This window comes from Mustela lutreola, chromosome 6 (assembly GCF_030435805.1).
Source record: "Mustela lutreola isolate mMusLut2 chromosome 6, mMusLut2.pri, whole genome shotgun sequence".
In the NCBI taxonomy this organism is placed as follows: domain Eukaryota; kingdom Metazoa; phylum Chordata; class Mammalia; order Carnivora; family Mustelidae; genus Mustela; species Mustela lutreola.
Genome location: NC_081295.1, coordinates 58,111,956 through 58,131,906, shown reverse-complemented (window position 1 = coordinate 58,131,906; position 19,951 = coordinate 58,111,956). Strand labels below are relative to the sequence as shown.

At 37.3% G+C, this 19,951-nt stretch overlaps 1 protein-coding gene across 7 annotated transcripts in view; it reads left to right on the top strand.

Annotated features, from left to right (window-relative positions):
- Nucleotides 1-19,951, top strand: part of UTRN (utrophin) — a 509,162-nt gene that overhangs the window by 398,262 nt on the left and 90,949 nt on the right. For all 7 annotated transcript variants that reach the window (XM_059177336.1, XM_059177335.1, XM_059177337.1 and 4 more), the window contains 3 exons: nt 8,584-8,852; nt 14,745-14,891; nt 17,461-17,539. In XM_059177336.1, the coding sequence (XP_059033319.1) occupies nt 8,584-8,852; nt 14,745-14,891; nt 17,461-17,539 (495 nt within the window). The remainder of the gene's footprint in view (nt 1-8,583; nt 8,853-14,744; nt 14,892-17,460; nt 17,540-19,951) is intronic.

The following is a 19,951-nucleotide window of genomic DNA, read 5'->3' as shown; positions in this document are numbered from 1 at the left end:
TTTATGATTTGAGGTTATGGTATCAGCTGCTAAATAAAACTTATAACTCTTTGAGAGGATAGTTCACCTCTGAAAGTGTTTACGAAGTTGTGCAAATTACTGTATATTTAGATCTAGGAAAGCTCTTTTCCTCTTCTCAGCTTTTCATTTTTAAGATAAAGAAGATTGCATTATTGTCTTCATCAATTTCCCCATGAGTCTTCTTTAAAAACCATGCCAGTTAAGGCATTACTGTTGCTACAGCTAGTATTTTATTCTAGACTGTCGAAACATTATTTCTTTTTTGGTCTGGTATACTTGGTTAGTTGATTTTGTTTCTTTTCATTATAGTCCTGGGAAAAAAGACATCTCTTAGTTTATTGTAGTCTTTTTCTGCTCTGTGTGTGTGTGTTTGTGTGTGTGTATACTTTGTATAATTAGGTTTGACTGTACTTGTGATTAATGGTTATCGTTTTTTCAGATGCTAAAGTATTAAGGGTTAACATTTTTCCTCTCTGGTCGTTGACAGCTGGCTATTTACATTTACTAGTAGTTAATATGTTAAACTCAGGGTGTAGTGTTTTCTTTGAATTATTTAATGTTTTGTAGTATTTTAGATAGCCAATTATTAGGAGTACTTTTCTCCTATGTGAAATTTGTATATGATATAACAAAGAAATAATAAGTGACATTTTTCAGTCTAGTAGGTCCGTTTTATGCCAATGGTAGCAAACTTATGCAAATAAAATTTCATGATCATTAAATGAGTGCAATGTGAAACTGTCATACAGTTTAGTAGAAGTTACTTTTATACTGATTCTTAGTATAACTTAGGTTTACAAAAAAGATGGCAGTAGCTATTTCCTTGCAACTCATAAAATGAGAACAAATTATACATTACAGCGTAAGTAATTAGGCTCATAAAACTGATGGGTGTTTTTTTTCCCAGGGCATTTTTTGCTTTCCTAATACCAGCTTTATTAATTAGAACTCTAGTCATAGTAAATGGCAGATGCCCAACTTCCATAAGTGAAGACACAAGGGGAAATGTATTATCCTCCATAGCTAAATTACAGGAAGGGTAAGGTCGCAGCCGGCCACAGGGACTAGAATGCCACTCAGAAGCTTCTTCTTTCTGGCCTCCTTTCTCTTCTTACAAGTTTTGATTTTCTTAGCTGTCCTCTAACCATCTACCTTATGACCTCTCACCAGGGAGGGACAGCCTTCGTTAGCCCAGCACATCACCGGAGAGGGCTCTGATGGGCTCAGCTTGAGTACCATGTAGCTCAGGGATTTGCGTGCTCATGCTATAAACAGGCGCTTGCAGTGGGCCAGGTGTCTCACATGCCTTGTCTCCTTTAATCCCTGTAACAACTCCCTGAGATGTGAATACTGTTACCACCCATTTGACAGATCAGGAAACAAAGGCTTTGTGGGGTGTGGAAGCACACTGTAACTCAGGACAGAGCCGGGGTGCCATGTTGGCTTCGTTGCTAAACTTGGCGCTCTTCACCACCATAGTATACCCTCTTCGTTAACCCAGTAATCCTAAGTGCTTCCAGCTATTTAGTCAAAGTAATTTTCTATATTCTGCTACTTTAAGAGAAATTTCATACAGTAGTTAAATATATATATATATATATATTTTTTTTAAAGATTTTATTCATTTATTTGACTGAGAGAGATCACAAGTAGGCAGAGAGGCAGGCAGAGAGGGGGGAAGCAGGCTCCCTGCGGAGCAGAGAGCCCGATGTGGGGCCCGATCCCAGGATCCTGAGACCATGACCCGAGCCAAAGGCAAAGCCAAAGGCCCAACCCTCTGAGCCACCCAGGTGCCCCAGTAGTTAAATATATTGTATAACCCTTTACTTTTCCCTTTACTATTGCTTATTCTGTACTGAAATATCAGGCTGCTTAATCAGATGGCATCCCAATTCACTGATTTCCCTAGCATCAAGGGAGGAGGTGGTTAGGCAATATTAGACTTTTTAATTTTCATATAAAAACTTGAAGGATAAATAATAGCTTTCAGGCCTTATAGACCAAGACAATAATTTAATTAGCTTCTCAAGTCCAAATTAGATTAGAATGTGGTAATGCATGAAGAAGCACAGAAAAATATAATGTTGCTTTCTTTTTCAGTGTTCCTTAACTACAGAGCAGCAATGTGATCCTTCCCCAATTAAAGTTCTATAATGTATGTATGGATGTAATCAGTCTAGTCTTCAGCTTTCCTAAAATATGTGAGTTGACTGACTAAGCCCACTGATTGGGTAAAAATTTCAAAAACTTTTTTGCATGATAATGCATGCCATAGTAACGAAATCCATTAAATAAACAAATCAACATTCTTGATGAAGAATTATATGATAACAAAGGTTAGTTTGATGGGCACAGCATTTTAAATTAATTGTTCACCATCTGCTATGTTCTCTAATCACTATTGCAACCATCCGTAAATTACATTTGCCTCATAAAAAAGAGGGCAGTATTTTACATGTATGTATTTTATTGTAATTGACATTTGGAATATTACTTTTTAAAATTTAAAGTATAGGAGGATACTAAACTCTTTTAATGGAGTAGTATACTTATCTTGTTTTTGTTGTTCCTCTTGAAGGCTGGAATCTTCAAGAGTGAATTAAAGGGTTTGCCATTTTTTAAACAGTTTAACGCAAACAAAGGCATAAAATTTTCTCTTCAGTTAAACTTCTCACTTATTATGGCAGTACCTAAATATAAAACGGGCCTAACTTCTTTTGTAAGAATGGCTAAGTATTCTAGGTACCGAGGATATGATAGTGAACAAAACATATCCTTCCCCTCCTGGAGTTTACATTCCCAGCTTTCCTTCTTTCTTCCCAGTACCATCCCCCAGCGCCCAGGGACTTATCTACTACTGTCCAGTACTCATCAATGGCTTGAAAAAATTACCAAGCAGTCATTAGTATGAGGAAATTCAGGGAATATTCAGTTATAGAAAATTGAAAGCTGGATGATCTCAGGTTGCTTAGCCAGGTCTGTTCCAGGGTGTCTCTGATGTTCCTGCTCCCTTCCTTGGAGTTTAATTTTCTTAATGATGTGTCCTCCTTCCTCAATTCAGTGCTGGGTTTATTTACATTGACTTACTTTACAGGAAGAATAAAACTTAAAAGTGTCCAGACTTGGGTTCTATCTCCTTTAACTTCTGATCAGATGTACCATTCATCTCCCTCCACAGTGTGCTCTGAATTTCTGGTTTCCTCTCTGTTTTCCTTCCCTCATTAAGATCTTGCTTGTGGGTTTTTGTGGAAGATACTCCCTAAAGGTCTTTATCTTGGAGTTTCTACTTTTCATTAAATGTATCTATTCATCCATCCTTTTTTTTCTTAAGGATTTGAGAAGTCCCTTGGCAACGTGGATGAATTCATATCATCTTTATGATGTTCCTACTAAAAGATTTAGGTAACACATTAGCAGGTTAATGTAGTCTGGGTCACCTCTTAATATTGTCACTCTTATAATGTATTAGATGAACTTAATTAGAAATATTACAGTAATCAGCTGATGGCCCTTGATGGTGTACTTGTAATCTATTTCATAATGATTGTTATCATCACATAAAATAGGAAATGGGCGGAGTCCTCTTAAACACTGATCATCAGAGGGATTAAGTTAATCTTAATCATGTAATCAGAAAACGTGGAGAGAATGTATTTCCTATTATTTTAATCGAAGCATCTTTTGGTTATGAAGGTAAGAGAGAAATGGAGGGCAGGTAAAGAGAGAGATAGAAAGAGCCTACGGGGTTACTGGTGTGTGTGTGTGTGTGTGTGTGTGTGTGTGTGTTTTGTTCTTGTGAAGTCTTGTTGGTTAATATATTGGTTTGCTTATGTAAAAATCCCTAGAGATGTCTAGTGATATGGGGATGCTGTTGTGTGTGTGTGTGTGTGTGTGTGTGTGTGTGTGTGTGTGTTTTGTTCCTGCGAGTTCTTATTGGCTAATATATTGGTTTGCTTATGTAAAAATCCCTAGAGATATCTAAACCTCCCAGACTTAGTAATAAAATCATAAAAGGAATCATAAAAGAAATGAACCTTTTTTTGAGGCGCTCTTATGTGCCAGTAGCTTTACAGTTATTAACTGAAGTTCAAAGAGATAAGGAATATATTTTTTATTATGTAATTCGTTAGTATTAGAACTGGCATATGATCTCTTAGTCTTTCCTTACACTAGATTGTCCAGGAGTAAAAATGCTACTCTGGAAGGTTTGTTTTGTTTTTGTTTTGTTTCTATATTTGCTTGCCTTAATATTTCCTTTTCATTGCTTGGTGAAATACAAGATTATAGATACATGTAAAAAAAAAAAGCAAACAGTAAAAGTAAGATATTTGGAATTACCAAATTAAAAAAAAAACTTTCATAAGGTTTGTCCTTCTCTTCTCTTTGACATATAAAGGGTTTATAATCCCTTTATATGGGGATAGGGAGGAGGAAGGAAAAATAAGTGGAATATAAAGTTTAGTATTCTCAGTAGAGTTAAGCTAAAAGTTCCATTGAGCCCAACTTGGTTCACTAATTACATATTGAGGATATACTGGTCTCTAGACTGGGTACTGCTGAAACCAAGATGGAAAGAAAGAAAACTTGAATGACATAAAGCTTAGAACCTATTCACAATGGAGATTATATATGTCAATTTCATATGGAGAAAGAAGATACAATAAATATGGAAGATCATTATTTAAAGCAATTGGGGTGATTCTAATAAAGTTCTGTATTATTTCATAGGAGAAACAGATACTTTATTGTAAAATGTTTTTGTATAAGCACACATAAGGAGATTGTTTTCTACTGTTAAGATTTCTTTGAGATGTATGTGACTTTGGCTTTCTTATAGAATTGAATTTTAAAGTTAAAAGAACCCATTGGAATAAAAATGATTTCCCAGCATGAGAAAATAGTGTTCCCACTTGATAAAAGTGAGTTGAACAGGTCATTTATCTCTCCTAGGAACCAAGGGCATGATGGGGTCAGGGCTAGCCCCAACCCTAGTCTCTGCTCTTGGTCCTGCTTTGTTTTCCACCTGCATTTCAGGGAACCATGGCACAGCCTTTCTCAGCTATGGCGTAGAAGATAGTGAGGTATAAGTGCCACCAATTAATTTGCATAGTTGAAGAATAAAGATAATTGGACAAGAGAAAAATTCAGGATTGATCATTGCTTTCTACTCTCTTTTGTCTTTTTCTTCTCTCTTCTTTCTAAAAGGTAGTTATTAATTCTTCCTAAAAGATAGTTATCTATTGTAACACAATAAAGCAATCACTATTTCAATTACATAAATATGGAATTAATATAACAATATTTATAATAAAAATTAATCTATTATATATTATGTATAAATACATACTATGAATGTAGAAAGTAAATATAATTGCACCCTCAACGTTTGGTCAGTTAAATAGGAAGTCCTGAAGAGAAGGGAGAACCAGAATGCTGCTTCTCAAAAAAATCCACAGAGAAGGACACACACACACACACATACACACACACACACTACAGGGAATAGGAAAGTGACAGAAAAAGCTATTCTGGTCTGAAAATTGTCAGTAAATTTATTTGGTTTTATCCTGCTGTTTCTTCCTTCTCTCAGATTAGCCTCTATTACTGCCTTTTCAAATGCAAATTAGATTACCCTCTTATCTCTGAGCTTCATTTGCTCACTGGGCCTTCAGTATTTAGTGGCCCTGCCATTGCGTGGGAATGACACAACAGCTCATCGGAGTGGAAATACTCCAGCTTCAGCAGCGGAGACCAGAGAAATCAATTTGTAAGCCAAGGAGCTGGCAGTGCTCTGTCCTGACAACACGTTACAGTCATCTGGGGAGCTTTTAAAATATATCCATGCTGCCCTTCACCGGTGACCAACTAAATTTGAATCTCTTGGTATTTTGGGGGTAGGGCCTCTGGGGATCAGTATTTAAAAACCAACAGGCAAACAGACTCTCAGAGGGGTTTCTAGTATGTCCCCCAAATTCTGAATCACTAGGTCCAAAAGATTCTCCACTCCTGCCTGAGGGTCTTAAAATTTATGGCAAAAAAAAAAAAAAGTCTCTTCAGAAATTTTGAAGGGAACTTTCTTCTTTGATTTTCAAATAACTAGAGGATTTTGAAAATGCAATTATATCCCTTTATTGTTTTCTTCTTTTATGGCTTTTTTTTTTTGCTGTTTTTTAATTTGTTTTTCTATTCTCTTGCCCCACATTGTCGTAACATGGTATTTTATATCTTGCTGCTTATTACGTGTATCACAGACATGCTGGAAAGTTTTTGTTTGGTTTTGCTCTTCCCTCTGTTTCTGGTTTAAAGTACGCATTGAACTGAAATTGGTACTGTAATAGGAGGTACTTTTCTTCGGACTCCGTGATCAGTTAATCTATCCTTTCTGGCAAACAGATGGGGAATTGAACATAGAGCTTTTCTTTTCTTCTGAGGAGCTGCTTGAGGAGGGATTATATAATAAATACCACAAAAGGACTGCTCCATCAAAAGATTTTACATTTAGTGAAGACAAAAATGTCCCAGCCATGCCAGGTGTTTTGTCACAGGACAAAGACCCCGTGTGTCTCCCTGCCAGGTTATTCAGTGACTGACTCAGAAGCAGTTTTTACTTTATCCAGGCAAAAAAAATCATCATAATTAAGTTGTCTGTTCAGAAATTAGTACTGTATCTTTTTCTTTTACAAAAGCCAGGGAAACACAACTGCTTAAAATAGATCTTTGAAAAAGACCACGTGACTTATTAACAAACACAGGTGCTACTATCATAAAAATTAGCACTCCTTTTCTCATGGGGCTATTAAGGATGATTTTTTTTTCCACCTCACATAAATACCATTTATTTATTTTGTATATTTTATATTATTTATATGGAAGCATTTATATAGATGAGGCATATAAAAATAAAGCGTTTTATGTTTATGTGAAATACATTTCATGTAAATGTTCTGTATTTCTCATTTTCTAGGTAAGGATTTGAATAAGGCCTGCCTAATGACGTACCTTTCCTCCAGTACTGTTGTAAGGGACTGTATCCCAGCTCAAGCATTCCTAGAGGCTGGGCATTCACTTGTTTTCCAAATTTCTCCCTTACTGGTGGGTTCTGTCTATCTGCCTATCATGACACAGCATCTCCCTCTCCTCAGTTCAGTTACCAAGGACTCTGTGTAGCCTTTAATACTTGAGTAGTGCGACCTGGAGTTCTGTGGCTGCTAAACTCTTCATGGTCCATTTGGTTCCCAGAGATTTATTATAGTTGTTTTAAGTCTAAATATTGATTTCTAGAATTTTCTGGAAATGTGCTCTGTCCCCTTCACTTGACTTTTAAATAACACTAAAGAAAGATAGGAGGATGAATTTATGTTGAAGATGAAAGTTACTGTTCAGGAGAGCTCACTTTAGTCTATCTGACCATGAAGTTCATCTTACCAGGAAGTTCAGTTAACTTCAGTTCATTTTTACCAACAATTTGAAATATTTTGAAGTGAAGTGACGTTGCTAATGTGATTGATACTAAAAGATGGGATATTATCACAAAGAAGAATAAGTATATCTGTCTTAAATTCTCTACAGCTTACGTTGATGATGTGTTTCTGCCTGGCCTCCGTTTTCAGTGGACAAGCGGGATAACCATCGAAGCAGCAAGATAGGAAAGGGGGCATCCTTGGGTATTGAGGGAACTGAGACCCAGGAGTGTGTAGCTGGAGAGCTCTCCAACCGGCTGTGAGGGTGTCTGCTCTGTGTTCATCAAATATCTCTGCCCTGGTCCTGTCAGCTTCTCATCACTGTTTCTGAGATCTCTGTGTTTTGGGGTTTGAACTTGACTTCCATTTCTGTATATTTTGCTTGTCTTCTGGAATCTTACTCTTCCTTCCTGTCCCTGCAGGGCCTTGCATGATACCTACCCTTTCTTGTCTGAAAGTCTAACTTTTTTAAATTTCAGATATCCTAGAAACCATTTTGCTGTATGAAATATTTGGGATGATGCTTGAAATTTTTTTTATCTTCCCATTGAAATGTTTATGGACGTGCTACACGTCTGGGGTACAGAAAGTGCCCTCTATTAAAGATGAACTGCCAGACGGACTCAGCAATGATGAAGTATCTAAGATAGATTATTTGTCTTCAGTTACTGTTTTAAGAAACATGAGCAATTAATCTTATTTTTTCAGTCTTTCCTCATAACTGAAAGCTATTTCTCTCCTAATTATACTTCCCATTTTGATTGAGGACAACGAAAGATGTCTGGATTTTATAGAAGTGAATTTATGTTAAAGAAAAACATTTTTTGAGGGATTGTGTTATATTTCAAGGTTTATAACTATATTGAAATTCAAAAGTCACTAAAGCAGTGGGGCCACTTATTACTCTGAGTAGCTATTTTCTTATTTGGGGAGTAGCAGGGAATTAATTGGTGATGGGAGTATAGAGAAATGGTTTCTTCCCCTGGCTCATATAAACTGTGTCTCCATGAACCTGGTAGCAAACCCTTACAAAAGGTGGTGTTCTCACTTGGCTATTGATCAGACTTTCAAATATTCTTTTTTTTTTTTTTCTTAACTGCAGAATTGACTCCTGAGGAGAAAGCCCAAAAGATCGCCAAGGCCATGCGCAAACAGTCCTCTGAAGTCAAAGAGAAGTGGGAAAGTCTAAATATGGTCACCAGCAATTGGCAAAAGCAAGTGGACAAAGCACTAGAGAAGCTCAGAGACCTGCAGGGCGCCATGGATGACCTGGACGTTGACATGAAGGAGGTGGAGGCCGTGCGCAATGGCTGGAAACCCGTGGGAGACTTACTCATCGACTCCCTGCAGGACCACATCGAAAAAACCATGGTCAGCCTCACTGCCTCAGATAAAGGATTTTAAGAAATGTTTTATTGTTGAATCTAACACAAAGAAAGTCACATGTAAAAACCATTATAAGGCATTTTATGAAGCCAAGCCCGTCACAGCTCAAAATCAGGATAGAGAGATTTTTTTTTTCCAGTCACGACAGATGTTTTCCATATGCCCCTCACCATCAGAACCCCCTCCCCACCAAAATAACAAGGAACGAGACTTTCACAGCAATTTACTTTCCCTTTTCTTTTAAAAATTTATTTATTTATTTTTTTAAAGATTTTATTTATTTATTTGACAGAGAGCAAGACAGTGAAAGAGGGAACACAAGCAGGGGAACAGCAGGCAGAAGGAGAAGCAGGCTTTCCACTGAGCAGGGAGCCCAATCCAGAACTTGATCTGAGCCAAAGACAGATGCTTAACAACTGAGCCACCCCGCCGCCCCAGCTTTTATTTATTTATTTTATCCTTTTTTCACCCAACTCTGTGTCCCTAAACACTTCACTACTTTAAAAAAAAGAAATGCAAAGTCCTGTTTAATCTCTAGATTTCCCCTCTATCCCTTTTATGTTTTGTTTACAATGTTTAAGAAACTGAATTGTGTGTTTTATAGTATTTCTTTCAGCCTGGGTTTTGTAGAATGGCACGTCATGAAGTTGGGCAGGTTCCTCTCTACTCTGTATTTCCTGTAAACTGGTAGTTGGATTTAGGGACTTAATCAAAAACATACTGTTTTGCTGAGGACTCTAATGTCCAATTTTTCTCTCACTGTCTGAGTAGATTATGGAAGGATTAGCTTAGCTATAAATTTTGTTTGTGGTCAGGAATGACCCAAAGTTAAGGCTGATAGATCTGTGATCTTGAGCTCCTTTGGCTCCCACATTCTAGAACATATCCAGAAAAAAAATAATAGAATTTAGGCAGTAAGAGACACAGTAGTCAGGTTTGTGGTAGCATAGCAACCTCTATATTAGGTAGTCATGAGTCAAATCAAAGAATAAACTAAAGAAACATCAGAAGGTGTTAGACTGACAATATCAATATCATAAATGTGATTTTTACTGCAAAAGACCTATCTTTTGCGCACGGACATTGGATAACATTTTCCCTTTGTTTATTCATGTGGTAAAAAGGAGGGAGAAAGGGTCTAGGAAATGAAATGAACATGCAGGCAAATTATATAAGCAAATATATGTGTGTGTAGATATGGGAATAATAATGGCTAGCATTATTGAGGCATACTGTGTGCCAAGAACTGTTCGTAGCCAGTTTACATGGATACCTCTTTTAATCCTCACACCAACCCAAGAAGATAGGTATATTACACTCATTTCACAAATGGTGAAAATGCAGGTATTGCTCAAGCCTACACAGCTGTAAAGTGGTAGAATTTTCATGATTTCTTCCTTGCTCTTCTCTTTCATTGTAGGGACCTCACTCATACTAATGTAATTAAGTGCAACTTGTATCAGCTATTGGAATTCAAAACTTTGAAAGTTACATGTTAAATTTTAAACTTAAAAAAAGTTTCACTACTAAAAGAGTGTTAGTATCTGCCACCTTTCGTTATAAATTTACATAAATATGCAGAACTCTATGAATTAAGTAGGCTTCTTCCTACAGCTCTGGTGTCCTGGAAACCATTTCCATGGGCGAATCTGAGTTTCAAATAATGAACTGAAAATAAAGCCTTTTAGTAGAAGTTCTCTGGAAGTTATACACTTCTTGCAATTTAAAAGATGGTCTTTAAATGCTGGAAATCTTCAATTCAGTTGTCTATGAACAGTATATTTTTTTGGACTAGAAAAATTCCTCTTGGTTAGAGCAAGAGTTTACCCATTTCAATTTGAAAGTATCAGTTTTTAATGCAGGATGGTTAGTGTTGAAGGAAAAATGAAAAGTTGTATCTGGGCTTATTAAAGACCTAAAAGTTTGGGAGTTGTTATTCCCATCTGATTAAAGAAATTACCCGTCTCTCTATCCAAATCCTTTTGTTCAAATCTCTACTAAAGTGGAAAGCCAGGAAAAACACAATTAATATTTAAGAGGAAGGAATAAACTATGGATTAAAATATTTTCACATCTTATTAAGAAAAAGGAAAATAAAAACCCATGTCTCATTAAACCAAATAAAATGGATTCAAAGTCTGGGATTTTGCACATGTACTCCAAAGTATACGTCAAATCCCACTGAAGCTATTGGCAAATAAAAATAAGTACCGATTATTGCTAAATATTATTAAATATGTCAAAGCAACTGGAAAACAAAATCTTTGAGCGACAGTCAAATAAGTTTAATGCCCTAAAATTATCCTTAATCATTCTTCTTTGCAGAATACACACCTTCTGACAGGAGAAGCCTTCCCCATCCCCAACATCTGCTGGCAGGCTGCCAGTCAGCGCCTGTAATGCTAGCAGATGTTCCTGTTTTTATAGCAAAGAAGACCACATAGACTTTTATTCTCCTATAGGAAAGTGCAGCCAAACATGATAAATTGGCTCTTTATACTAGAACACATAGCGGATCGGGAACTATTTTAAAACTTGCTTTACTTCAAGCCCCTTAATTTGGAAGGTCTTAAAAAGCAAAAGATAAACTTTCTCATTAGAGAGATTCCTCACTGCCATAACACCCACAAAAACAAAGCCCAATGACTTTATCGGTCAGAGGTCTTTTAGTATTTTCACCTGTAGCTTATAAGAGAAAAACATTATTTTTATAGAGGAAAATTGGGAACTCCTATAAGATCTTAAAAATAGGCATGCTTGGGTGGCTCAGTGGGTTAAAGCCTCTGCCTTCAGCTCAGGTCATGATTCCAGGATCCTGGGATCAAGCCCTGCATTGGGCTCTCTGCTCAACAGGGAGCCTGCTTCCCCCTCTCTCTGCCTGTTTCTCTGCCTACCTGCAATCTCTGTCAAATAAATAAATAAAATCTTTTAAAAAAATCTTAAAAATACGTCTTGACGTTATAACCTGATTTTGAAAGTCTTTTCCTGTCTTTTAAAATAAACCTGCTATTATTTAAAATGATAGAAACCTAAGAGTACTGTCTAGCCTTCCATTTTTCATCTTTGATACCTACAAAATACAAAGACATTGATTTTAAAAGCTGATTGAAATTCTTGAGTCCTCTCAAGTCATCTAGGAGAGAATATTAATGTATACTGTTAAATTACAACTGAGTTGTCTTTATTCTTAAAACGGAATCTGAAGGAACTCAGATCTCTTCTAAGTCCAGACTGAAAAATTCGCTTTCCCCACCCTCATCCCACTTCTGTCTGTCCCATGCTTCCCTGTCAGTGGTTCATTCTTCAGACCTAGAACGCCTGTTATCATATAACTGCTTTTCTCACTGAACCATGGGTCAGTCTGTGCACCTATTCTGTCATCAGTGAAAGACCAGCTTCTACGGCCATGAAGAAAAATGATCACAACTCAAAGTCCTTTTTTCCCATTTTCCAGCAACTCAGATGCCTTTGTGAGCTTCCCTTCTTCTGCTTGATTTTGAAATACTGGTGCCGTCAGGGTTCTTGCAATGTTTCTTACTTTACACGCATTGACTTCCATGTTCACTGTTTTTAATGTCATTTATACACGGTTCCCTCCTTTGTGTGGACCTTTTTATGCTGACTCTGGGTTCTAGAATCTGTTCTTCTGACTTTCCTTCTTGAGTTTCTTCTTGTGGCTTTTGAGCATATTCCAGAATTTTGAAAAACACTAAAATATATTCTCTGATTTACCTAAAATTAATTTCCTTTTTAAGTAAAGTTATATTTGTAATACTATTTTGATTTTTATCAACCATAATGATTATTTTTAGCCTATACATATTATCTAAGGGGGCCTTACATAGGGTAACAGGTTTTGGAAGAGAGAAGGAAGAAAGGAAGTAGTTGAAGAGGGTTTTTTTAAATAAACATAATGAGGAAGCCAAGTTAATACTGTGGTGTTCCAATGAAAATTCATGGCCATCAAAGCACTCTGATATGTAATATTTCGTCAACTAAACTTGGTATGGGGAAAGGCAGAACAAGGGTTTGTAGACATATTCCTGTCTCTTAAGGGGTGGAATGGTAGAAACGCTATAATTGGAGGACTGCTGCTCACTGTGTTCACAACACCTAATACATACCATTTCAGTTTGGCACATGATTAACTCTGATTTTGTGACATAGTAAAGAAAAAACAATATACTGTTCTCCTTTAGTATCTCAGTTCTGTTCCCAATTGTATATTGGATTAGCTTGCCTCAGGTTAACATTTTCATGAGCCTTCATCTGTAGAAATGAATTCTCCCCTCCTGTATGGCAAAGTTTGTGCTGAATACTGGAGAGTGTCTCTTCTCCAGAAGCTTCTATTCTTCTTGAAGGACATCAAGAATATGGTTGTATTAAAAGCTCTGACAAGGAATGATATTTAAAATACATAACAACTGGCCTGTATGGCACCAAACAGTCAGAATGGGCTTCACTATGAAGCCCCATTTGTGTGGCTGCATGTGTGCTGGCAGGAAGTCCTGACTGGATTCTAGAAGGCAGAGAGAATGCTGGGAGCACGTAGTGGGGCCTCCAGCCGAGAATGCTGAGGGAAGGGCCTCAGGGAAATGTTCCTTGAAATAGGATGCATAGGGACCTGAGTTGACTCTTAAAACATCAGTGGGGTCTAGGCAAAGACTCTGTTGGAAAAAGGGAACATGAACATTGAGTCAGGGGGAATTATGCGGCAAAGAGAGAAAGCTTAGTGTTTTCATTATTCTGTTTGCTCTTACAGGGCACATTACTGTCCCTGGCCCCAAATATCTTTTGTTTTTCTCTTTCCCTCTTCACAGACATCCTCCATCCCCGCCTGTACCATCTCTCATTTGTCACTAAGTCTCATTTACATTTTTTCTTATAGACACTACTCTTCCTGCCCCCTCCACTACGTGATGATAATGACTTTGAAAGGATCAAAACTTACCTCTTGAGTAATAGTCATAGATTTTGTGGTTAGGAAAGTTGTTCTTACTGGCCACTTAATTTTATTTATTTATTTTTAAAGATTTTATTTATTTATTTGACAGAGAGAGCGCACAAGTAGGCAGAGCAGCAGGCAGAGGGAGAGGGAGAAGCAGACTCCCCACTGAGCAGGGAGCCCGATGTGGGGCTTGATCTCAGGACCTTGGCATCATGACCTGAGCAAAAGGCAGATTGACTGAGCAAACCAGGCACACTGGCCACTTAATTTTTTTTTTTAAGATTTTATTTATTTATTTGACAGAGGGAAAGAGATCACAAGTAGGCAGAGCAGCTGGCAGAGAGAGAGGGGGAAGCAGGCTCCCCATCAAGTAGAGAGCCTGATGTGGGGCTTGATCCCAGGAACCTGTCATCATGACCTAAGCCAAAGGCAGAGGCTTAACTCACTGAGCCACCCAGGTGCTCCTGGCCACTTAATTTTAAATAGTAACGTGTTCAGATCAAATTGTTGCCTCTGATGAAAAAAATAGTAAGATAACCATAGAAAGAAAAAAAGAAGGAAAATATGAAAGAAAATGAAAAAATAGAAACAAGACTAGAAATTAGTCAAGTGGGTAATAATGGCAAACGTTTTCCAGATGAAATTACATAAGATGATATATTTGCAGGAAATACATCATCATCTCAATGAGTTTGCCTTACGATTTTTCTCTCTGTGCTGCTATTTAGATTCTCCAGGTTACAAAGGCTGACTCTGTCTGTAGCTGCTTGTCCCTGTGGCTACAGACCTGAGCTGGGCTGCCGTTGAGTACATAGCTGTTGTCAGTGACCTCTTAGCTGGTCTTGCCATTTTCTTTGAAGAAGGGTTCAAAATCCTACCTTCTGTTACATTCTTTCCCAAGGTCATCATTTCTGTTTTTATTCTTCCAGGCATTTAGAGAAGAAATTGCACCAATCAACCTAAAAGTTAAAACAGTGAATGATTTGTCCAGTCAGCTATCTCCACTTGACCTACATCCATCTCTGAAGATGTCTCGCCAGCTAGATGACCTTAATATGCGATGGAAACTTCTGCAGGTGTCGCCACTTTATCCCTCTTCATGATCCAGCCTTGCACCGTTGGTCCTTAAACCCTGCCCGATCATTCCCCGCACCCCATTGCTTTCTCCTTCTTTACTAGTTGTAGTTGATAATGGATCTGTAGCATGTAATACCACCAGGTGTCTGTCGTTCCATATCTTGAACCCAGAGGCCTCCTTTGTTTAGGAATAAGGTAATGTAATTTTATGAGGTACCGTTCATATGATATTTGTAGAAAACTGCAGAAGGTCAGATAAATCATAGTAATGGAGACCTAGGATAGGTCACAGAAACATTTTCCCATAATGGCTCAGGAAGGAGTCATTTTTCTTACTTTTATCATGTATTTTTTTTCCTTTTGCAAAGTTAAGTAATCTCCATCCTTCTTCCACTGTGTGCTACTCAAGTATGTTGTTCATCGTTCCAGCTGGCACATTTACACTGTTGTGCTGTTCTTACCTTTACCTCTTATGTCTAAGTTGTTTTAGTGACTATAGATATTACTTGTTCATCCCAGATCTAAAACAGCCACGCCCAGAAGAACTCTGTTGAGTACTACTAGGTATGTGCATTTACAAGTCACCACCCATGCCCATGAGTCGTTTTGGGCCTAGTCTTGGCAGAACTTTGCCATGTTCAATGGCCAGTTCCTTGGAGTCGTAATAATTATTTTTTCCCTGAAAACTAGCAGGATAATTTAAGTGGAATATTGAAAAAATAATTGTGCATTTCTCTCTCTCTTTAGGGCCTGAAATGTAGTCTTTAATGAGATAAATGTGCAGCTAGAGGTGATACACAAAAGCATTTTATTTTAAAGCTATAATATTTTATAGCATATTAGGTTATCTGAATTAACTCAAACATTGAATACCCAGTGGTTCATATGTTTTTCATGAATATGAAGATTTAAGAAATGAGTGCATAGCATCAAACAGTCTTTTCTATGTTTGAAAAGAGTGTTAATAATCTGAGATTAGTAGAGTAGGAGATGTTAAAGTCAGACGTGCTTTTCTAGTGAGTGGAACACGAAGTGTTTGACTTTCTCTTTTTTCTTCTGCTCTATTTTCCTAGTTCATTACCTTTATGTGAGTTTTTCTGTGGTCCATCCTGATCGCCTTCTGTTTGTGTTATCACTATCTCCAAAGATTAGAAGTCAGGGAGTGCACTGTGCTTGAAAGAGGATATGCATTCTCTTATCCTTATCTCTGAGTGTTGTAACTGCTGGAGCGCAGATGTTAGTTGCTGGTTGAATGAGAAGGGAAGGAATCTCTGCTGACAGCGGTGTCACTCGTTCAGGACCATCATCTTTTCTCCTGTACTAGATGGTGGCAATTAGGTGTTTTTTGGCTTTAATGAACAAAGCACTTGCTAATGCAATTTAAATAGCTAACCAGGAAAAACTAGAGCTGCCCAGGGAGCCAGAGATAGACATGTTTCATTTAAAGGCAGCTGAAAATAGAATGGACAATCTATGCAGAACAGCGGACTCGCACGCAGAGACTGGGGCCAGGAAAAAGAGAATGACAGTGTCAGTAGGCTGTGTGTGATGGTTACTGATTTGCATTTAGCTTTGCAGTGGACCCGCTGTGCATTTTCATAATGTAGAGAGCTAATGGTGGAAGTTGGGAAGACAGATTCAGAGAGTATACTAATTAGCTGCTATACCCTTGGATACCCCCAAGTTTAGATGATTGAACACAAATGTGGAAGCAGATAAGAGATTCCATACTCCTAGATCTTCGTACTGTCCATCCATCTCTATCTATCCGTCTGTTGTCTAATTCCATCTCTCTGTCATCTACCTGTCTTTCTGTCTGTGCCGCTGCCTGTCATCATCTATCTGTGTTTTTCCCTGGCATTATTTTAGACTTCTTTTTCATTCGCTTCCTGTGGCACTTTTGACCACGTTCCTTACAGAGGAGAGACGAGTAGCCACTGGCCACAAGGCTTCAGCTGGACTTTAGATGCTTTCGAGCTTTCCTGCTTTCAAGGCAGCATAGAGTAACAGGAAAGCAAGAGCTCCTGGGACGAGATTAGCTGCGTATGGATCCTAGTACTGTTGGGTACTGACTTTCTGTCCTTGGACTCCTCTTTGTGCCCCAGTTTCTTCATCTGTAAAGTAGTGATAATAATAAATAACACTTACCCAACATTGTGATGGTTAAAAGAGTTAATTTGTATAAACTGCTTAGAAGAGTGCCTGGTGCTCTTTGCAGTCAGTTGGTACTGGAAGAGGGTATTTTAATCCTAGTATTTTGGTCCCAGAGATAGAGAAGGAGTCTGCACAAGCCGTCATATCTCGGGCAGTAGCCTCTTTAGTAGTCAGGGTTTCTGGCGCGGGGCGTGTGGGGGATGGAGTAACTGGGCAGTGGGCATTAAGGAGGGCATGCGATAGGATGAACACCTGTGTTATATGCAACTGATGAATTCTTGAACTCTGCATCTGAAACTAACGATGTGTGCTAGATGTTGAATAATTGAATTTAAATAGAAAAATACCTAAGTCAAGTATATTATTAAAGTCATTGTTTTCAAATCAAATTATTTCTTGCATGTGTGTATGCAGGTTTCTGTAGATGATCGCCTTAAACAGCTTCAGGAAGCCCATAGAGATTTTGGACCATCCTCCCAGCATTTTCTTTCTAGTAAGTACTACTAAGCTTGACTAGAATCTCATTAATTGAAGGAATGAGCATATTCTTTCAGTTTCCTTCCAGGAGCCATATTCTTTGCTACAAATATATTTACTCACGTTCGATAAATGTACAGAAAGTAATATTAAGATTCATTACCATATTGATTATTGGTTATTAGTTGTCATAATCTGGCCACAATTGATAAGTCCCCAAAGTGGAGCAAAACTGAATTTGTCTTTAGCTGTGGTTTTTCACTGAACCATCACCTATAGTAACTAATATAGTATCATGTCATCATTAGCGTATCATAAGCAAAGGCTATGAACTTTTTCACAATAAAGAAATCATTTTTATATTTTCAGATTTCTAATTAGTTTTTCTTCTTAAAAAGTGTTTATCAATTTAAAATGTACCTGTATCTTTAGCAATAAAAAAAAAAAGTCCCCACAAATCTGAGATTTCTGTTTATTAGGTTCACTGTAATCATACTTTGCTTTTCTTTTGGTCAAGTATTACAGATGTAGCCAAACCACGTATGCAGATTTGTAGGTAATATTCTCCAACTGAAACATTAATTTTATGGACTATTCGTGAGATCTTATATAAGTGCTTTGAGCTTCTATTTTCTATATCATTCACTGCTGGGGAAACTAAAGAATGTAGGATTCAGAGTCATCCAAATTAAGATTAAATTATTAATTCTGCCTTTTGCCAGACCTGTAGATTCCTGAAAGTTAATTTCTTTATCTTAAAATTCCATAATAATACTTATTTTTTCTGATCGCCTTGAAAATTAAGTGAGGAAGCAGAGTGAGTTTCATAGCACCCATCACAGTTCTTGGCACTGATGCTTTCACTATTAATTTCTTTCCTTTTATTTTTTCCTGGCAAACATATGCCAGAAAACAGCTTGTTTAATTCAACATAAATAAAGTTTAAAACTTAAGGCACAGCTTATATCCCAATTAAGAGAACTTCTTTGTATCTATAATGATAGAGAAAACTGAAGTAATGCCATCTCTTCCAACCAAATTGATTACAGTCATATTTTCCCTTAATCTTTTGTCATGGTTGATAATCTGCTCTATCTCAGTTCAAGGTTGGCTTTTCTATTTTCACAGTTTCGAGAATCTGAATTAGTCATTTCCTGCCCCTCCTGTCCTCGAGTCCTCGCTCCCCCTCTTCTGTCCCCCTCTCCCGGCCCCCATATATGTTTTCTCTTTCACACCCAAGAGCTCTCGGATAGTCTATCTTTGAGTGATCATAGTCCTTCCTGGATTATACTGGGTGCAAGGGTGCATTTCTAAAGTTGGGATGCCATCAGTGTTGATAAAGTAAAGAAGAGTGCAGTCTCATTAGATATGAACTACTTCAGATTTCTTAAACTTAATTTAAGCTGTGTGCTAAGGCCAAATTAAAGCAGAATTTAAAAAGAACTGGTGACTCTGTTTTACAGTTTTAAGGCTTAGTTATCTATTAGTGATGAAATCCTACACTTTGACCCAGCAACCATTCGTTCATTCATAATAAAAATCCAACTCATGTTCTTTAGGAAAGGAGACATGGTAAGATTCATAGGTACTTTGTGAAACCAAAGCATGTGGCCTTTTATTGTCAGGCCCTGATAGTCCAAGGAGGTCAGAGTTTTTCAAATCAAAACAATTGTTAATATGAATGAAGACGTGTAAACCAAATCCCAATTAATAAATTGAATAATTGTTATCTTTTGCTGTTTAGAATCATTGGCTTTATAATATTTCTTGGACTTCAGCCAGGTTATGAAAGGAGTCTGTTTAGCTAGAACACAAAATAAAAACTGATCTATGGGGCTGGTGCCAACACTGAAACGAGGTTGGCTCCAATGAGAAATTTATTATACCTACTTCCACATTTTCATCACCCTTTTATATTTTCACGGACATAGTTGGAGAAGGGAGTGCTCCCATGCTATAAAGAGAAGAAGAATTGTTGAATAGGAAAATTGCTGAACTAGGGGTCAGAAATTTTGAGATCATGTCTGAGCTCGGCCATTTCTTTATGGAGCAAATTATTTCACTTCTGAGTATCTCGTTCTTTATGTATCAGATAGAGCTCTAATAAGGGCTTGTTGGCTTCCTTATCAACAGATGTATTTGAAAAGCTTTGTGAGTTTAGAATGCTATATTTTTATAAGATATTAATGTGACCTGAAATTCAGAAAAAAAAAAAAGCATTGATAACAACTGGCTCTGAGAGCCTAGTGATAATTGCAAAGATTTGTTTGAATTGCTTGTTTATTAGTTTATTTGGCAAAATTCCTTAGTAGCTCTAACTTTACATGTTTAACTCTTCTTAAATCAGTCTTAAAATAATTTTATAGGAATAATATAGTTTTATAAATAAGGAAGAACTGGAATTATAAGAAACAAGTACCTGAAACAA